The sequence below is a fragment of the Elephantulus edwardii genome, unplaced genomic scaffold, assembly GCF_000299155.1.
Source record: "Elephantulus edwardii isolate Elephantulus edwardi_28Jun2011 unplaced genomic scaffold, EleEdw1.0 scaffold00032, whole genome shotgun sequence".
NCBI classification, from domain to species: domain Eukaryota; kingdom Metazoa; phylum Chordata; class Mammalia; order Macroscelidea; family Macroscelididae; genus Elephantulus; species Elephantulus edwardii.
The window spans coordinates 9,894,153-9,899,973 of NW_006399782.1; the positions used below are offsets into that span (position 1 = coordinate 9,894,153).

Below are 5,821 nucleotides of genomic sequence, written 5' to 3' on the forward strand. Positions count from 1 at the left end.
AACACCTAGGCGTTCGAGGCTAAAACACTCCAGGAGTTTCTGTGGTGTCCGTTCACAATTATTAGGAAATGTATTACATCTCTGTTTCTGGATTCAGAAAAATTTGCTCCTTCTTAGCTTCAGTGTTTTAAAAAAAAATTCTCCTTTTACTCATGAGTCTATACTTTTTGTATGGAAGTGGGAATGATTCTTTCCTCTTAATGAGAAGGGAGGAAGTTGGAAATTAGTAAGCAGTGTTGAAATGAATGTTTACAGAAAAAGGCCTAGGACACCATCTCTCTTCAATCCACTGGTATTGAAGCCCTGCCCTCCCCCAGGCAGCTCCCATGTTCCACTCTTCCTCCCGACTTCCCTCCAGTCCAGCCCTTTGCTGTAGGCTGAGTGTGGACTCTCACAACTTCTCCTCCAACCACAGATTACTCCCGTGGCTTCGGTGGCCGTTATGGGGTGGAGAGTGATAAAAAAGACAAGGCAGCCTTGGGGTATGACTACAAGGGAGAAACGGAGAAACATGAGTCCCAGACAGGTGAGTGGGAATTGAAAAAGGATGTCATAGAGTCATGTCGGGGGGTGGGGAGGTGGGGGCTAGAAAACAGAGGGTTGGATGAGCAGTAGAGGAGGTGAGAGGGGGAAAGTGTGTGTGAGGGGGCAGGACACCAGAGGTTCGCAGGAGTAAAGGGCAAGATTAGAACCAAGACAGAGGAAGGAGACTCAAGATGAGGGTGACAGAGAAACAGCCTGGGTGGAGGCAGCAGGGGCTTAGGGGGTTAAGCCATGAGTCTTTGGGCCCCTTTTTTCTCACAGCTGGTAGAGGTCCCCTTTTTCTTTGTCATGGCTGGGGCAAGGAGGGCTCTTCTTATAATCTTTCTTTTTTTCCTTTTTCTCTCATCACATTCTCTCCTTTCCTACCACTTCCCTCTTCTGTTACTCTTTTTCCATCTCTTTCTGGCCGTCTTTCTTCCAAGTGTTTTGGTGCTATTTTTGGCATCTACACCCACCCCCAATCCTTTCCTTTCCTTTCCACTTCTTCATTCCATGTCTTATATTTTCTAATGTGTCTCTGCATTTCCCCCATTCCCATCTTCTGGTTCTTCCTTCTGCAGTGGCCTCTCTCCACTCATCCCCGCATTTTAATCTCCCATGTGACTCTTAAACCTTTCCATTCTGCAGACTATGCCAAGGGCTTTGGTGGCCAGTATGGGATCCAGAAGGACCGAGTTGATAAGGTAAAAGCACCAGAACCCCAAAGGTCCAGTGGGGACCTGAAAAGACAGGGCAATAGTGGGTGTAGCTCGACAGTGATTCATTTTATAAAACATAGTGTATGGGGAGAATTATATGAAGCACAATGTGACTGAAGGAATGTGTGAAATACAGTGCACATAAATGAAGCACATTATATACAAATTTTGTATGCAAACCAATATAAAAATAGGTTAAAAAAGAATTATCTCAATTATACCAGGTGTAGGCAGAGAAGACTGAGGAGCATTGCTAGGGAAAGACAGAAGAAGTGATGCTGGGTCCCTGAGGCCGGTCCTTCTTGTGCCTCCCTCGCCCTCTGCATTGAATGAGCATATCTTCAGGGACCTGGTCTCTAACTAAAGAGATAATGGAGACAGACAATGTAGACACTCAGAGAGACAAATGCCAGGGGCAATGGGCTGCTCTATTTGAACATTCATGGCTGCCTGGTACCCTTTCACCCAGGCTGTAGTCTCTTCCCACTCAAGTCACTGTCCAACCTACATAGGTCTTCCTCTTGTGCTGGCTGGGGGCCCTGCTGTGTTCTAGGCAACTGAGTTTGAAGATGTGAGATTTTAGGAACACTGTGTTTGCAAAAGGGAAGCAGAGCTGACCACTTTAGACCATTGTCATTCCCCCCTCTCTGCTACAAAGGAGCTCTGCTGGTATAATGCATAGTGTCTCTGGTCACCAGCTGAGAGGTTAGCAGTTTGAACCCACCAGCAATGCCAAGTGAGAAAGATGAGCAGTTTCCTCACATAAAGATTTGACAGCGGAGGAAACCCAAGAGAAGGTTGCTATGTGTTGGCCTCAACTCCACAATAGTTATTTTCTCTGCTACTAAACAGCAATATTGGAATACCCTTTTCAACTATTGAGAATCTGATGGTTAAAGACCACCCCCACCCCTTGCAGTGGTCCCAGCCCCAGTACTGCTGCTTGACACCTTCCTCTCCCACTCAACCTCCACTCCCACTGTTCCCCGTCTGCAGAGCGCCATGGGCTTCAATGAAATGGAGGCTCCAACCACAGCTTATAAGAAGACAACACCCACAGAGGCTGGTGAGTCTTAGTTGTCTCTTCTTTCTGTGTTATTCAGCTTCCTTTGCTCTGACATTCTTTTTCTTGCCCAAACTCTGAACTCTTCCGTGCCTTTTAGTACATAGATTAATTTAGGTAGAAAAGACACCTACCCTCATATGCTAGACTCTTAGCAGTACAAGATCAAGTTAAGGAGGCAGAGAGAGTGTATGCCAGGGAGAAAACGGGGGGCTCAGAACAGAGTTATTGTTTTTATATTCCTTTAGGTCAGTCTCTGACTCGTCATAATTCCATGTTTACAGAATAGAACTGCTCTGTAGGACTTTCTTGTCCTCTTATGGAAGCAGATTGTAGGGTCTTTCCTCTACAGAGCTGGGAGGGCAGTGTGGCTCAAACCACCAACCTTGAGATTAGTAGCCACTTGCCAACCACTTGTACCATCCAGGCTCCTCAAGAGCAAAGAACTATTGAGTGCTGTCGAATCAGACCAACTCATAGCTGACTTTCCCGGGGGTTTTCACAGGCAATTTAATCTCAAGGGAAGAGATTGCCCATCCTTCTCCCCTGAGCAGCTGGAGATTTGAACTGAACGAAGAGAGGGAGTGAAATTACGTGGGGAGGAGAGATAGGGAAGGTAATTTGGTATTGGGAGTAGAGGGTGAATGTTGGCCAGAGGGAATATTTCTCTAAGGAAGATGGACAGGAAAGAGTTCTGGTTGAGAGAACAGGATTTACAATTGAGAAAGAATGAGGGAACTCTGGTGGCCTAGTGGGTGAAGAGTTGTGTTACCAACCCAAAGGCAGGTGGTTCAAATCTACCAGTTGCCCCACGGGAGAAAGAGGGAAAATTTCCTCCCGTTCAATTTACAACTCCTAAAAACCCACGGGAGGGTCAGCTAGGAGTCTATTCCTGCTCAAAAGCGATGAGTTTTACTTTTTTGAAGGGTCTGAGGTAGCATACCTTGACTAAATAGGAATCTAGGCTTCAGGCCTTTCGCATTCTCCTACAAGCTCTTGATTCCTCCATAGTTCGTCCTTTCTCAATTGTGAGTTAGCTCATTGATTCCTAGTGCTCCTTTGTCTTTCTTGTCTGCCCACCTTCACTCCAAAACAATGCAGATTGTTCTTGTTTGTATCTGCAGTGTCTAGTGGCGCTCGTGGCCTGAAGGCAAAATTTGAATCCATGGCTGAGGAGAAAAAGAAGCAGGAGGAAGAGGAGAAGGCAAAGCAGATGGCCAGGAAGCAACAAGAGCGGAAAGCTGTGGTGAAGATGAACCGTGAGGCCCCAAAGCCAGAGGTGCCTGGGGACGAGCCGGTGGTGCCAGACCCACTGCCCAAGAAAATCTCCTCAGAGGTGAGGGTCTGGACCCAGACTCCACATCCAGGACCTCCTGACCAGACAAGAGCTGGTGGGATCAGAGTCAATGGCAAGGAAAAAAGCCTCCCTTGTCCTAGGCAGGATCAGTAACTCCTGTCCCTATCTGCAGGGAAATTTTAGTCTAACAAAGTAATTGGGGTGCACATTAATGAAGTAATATCAGTGGGCTCACAGAATGTCCCAAGATACTCATAGCACCTATGGAGACCAGTCAGTGCGGCCAGTCATTGCTGTAGGGACTGGAGTTGTCACTTCACTTCAAATTGTCCTCCGTCTTGAGGAATGAGGTGGATTGGGATTGGCAGAGCAGGTTGAAGTGTTCCGCGAAAGACAAGCATAGAAGCGAGACAATGAAGACTTGCTTACTAGAGAGATTTTTACTTCTCCCCAGGCCTGGCCCCCTGCGGGGACCTGTCCATCTTCAGAGCCAGAGCCTGGGAGACCCAGCAGGAGCCTCCCAGTGCCCTCCCTGCCACTGAGGCACAATCCTCTGCAGGTAAGCACACCCCCGAAGGTCTCTGCCCTCGCCCTGTCCTCTCTCATCTTAGGAGAGCGGGCTGTGCATGGCAATCATGCAACATGGTTTTCCTGGGATTCTCCTAGTTTTGGCACAGAAAACCTGGGAAATTTCCTGAGAAATTCCTTAGTCTCCCACAGACTAGGGCAGTTGGTCACCCAAGTTGTGGTACTTTATACAAGGTCCTCCTGCTTCAAACTGTTCCTAATCTTTAAAGGAATTGATTTCTTCTTCGCTTCTCTGATTCTTTTGACATTCATCTCCCATCACTGAAGAGCCCTAGTGCCTAGTGATAAGTAGCTGAGCTGCCAGCTTGAAGTCATGTGGGTCAAATCTAACATCTGCTTATTGGAAAAAAGATGAGCAATCTCCTCCTGTATGATTTACAGCCTCTGAAAACCTGCTGGAGGGTCAGCTGAGGCTCAGTTCTGAGTCGACTGGACATACTAGTAACAGTGGCATAGTCTCTAGGGATATGACACTAACCCAAAGGTGGGACCTCCCTGGCCATTCAAATCCCTCAGCTGCTCCAGCAAAGAGGGACAGCTTCCTTCTGTGCTAATTTACAGCCTCTGAAACCATCTGGATGCTCAGCTATGAGGCAGTCCTGTCTTGATGGCAATGTGTTTGAATTTGGTGGATGTTTTGTGTGAATGGGTGTAAGCAGAGGTTGAGAAAGAAGCTAGTTTTCCCTAAAAGGGCTCTCAGGTAGAGGTAAGGGTGGAGGGTCAGGGCGGTGGCAGGGTGAGAGACACAGAGTCTTAGCAGTCCTCCCCTGTGACATTTGGAGAAGCAGCAGCTGGTGAGGGCAAGTCACCCTGTTCCACACTGTCTCGTCACAGGATGAGGAGGCGCCAGCTCTGCCCCCCAGGACCCCGGAAGGCCTCCAAGTGGAGGAAGAGCCAGTCTATGAGGCAGAGCCTGTGCCTGAGCCCAAGCTTGAACCAGAGCCCGAATCTGAGAATGAATATGAGGATGTTGCAGACATGGCTGGTCAGGACGACGATGCAATCGGGGACTACGAGGATGTGGACAACATAAACGAGCAGGATGATGGGCAGGGGGATTATGAAGATGTGCTTGAGCCTGAGAATCCCCCTTTTCCTTCTGGCCCTGCTGGTGAGCAGAGCATAAAGGAGGCGGGGGTGGGGGGAGAGTTTTCCTATTGCCCAGCAGGGTCTGTCTTTGTTTGCCTTCTTCATTTTGGTGAGACCGTGTTTCAATTTCTCATTCTGCAGGACTATCAGGCCACCTGGCTGGGGCGAAGGGGATCTCAGCTGTCGCCCTGTATGATTACCGAGGAGGTAGGTTGGGAATTGCTTGAAGGGCCTGGTGCCTGAAGGCCCCTGATTTAAGAGAATGAGGGTATTAATCCTGGGAGTCAAGGACTTGACATCAAGAAGGCTGCCAGGCCCTATGCCTTTCTCTGAGGTTTAGAGTGGATGAGGGGAACAGAGGGATGCTTGTGCGACGCCCCTAATATGCCCTCAACTTCCTCCGCAGAGGGAAGTGATGAGATTTCCTTTGATCCAGACGACATCATCAGTGATATTGAGATGGTGGATGAGGGCTGGTGGCGAGGAAGTTGCCACGGCCAGTTTGGACTCTTCCCTGCAAATTACGTCAAGCTCCTCGAGTGA

At 48.5% G+C, this 5,821-nt stretch overlaps 1 protein-coding gene across 1 annotated transcript in view; it reads left to right on the plus strand.

Annotated features, from left to right (window-relative positions):
* The window catches only part of HCLS1 (hematopoietic cell-specific Lyn substrate 1), a 54,947-nt gene extending 49,126 nt beyond the window's left edge, over window positions 1-5,821 (plus strand). The window contains exons 6-13 of the mRNA XM_006884244.1: window positions 416-526; window positions 1,171-1,226; window positions 2,238-2,307; window positions 3,429-3,640; window positions 4,056-4,160; window positions 5,024-5,300; window positions 5,420-5,485; window positions 5,685-5,821. Of these exons, the coding sequence (XP_006884306.1) occupies window positions 416-526; window positions 1,171-1,226; window positions 2,238-2,307; window positions 3,429-3,640; window positions 4,056-4,160; window positions 5,024-5,300; window positions 5,420-5,485; window positions 5,685-5,821 (1,034 nt within the window). The remainder of the gene's footprint in view (window positions 1-415; window positions 527-1,170; window positions 1,227-2,237; window positions 2,308-3,428; window positions 3,641-4,055; window positions 4,161-5,023; window positions 5,301-5,419; window positions 5,486-5,684) is intronic.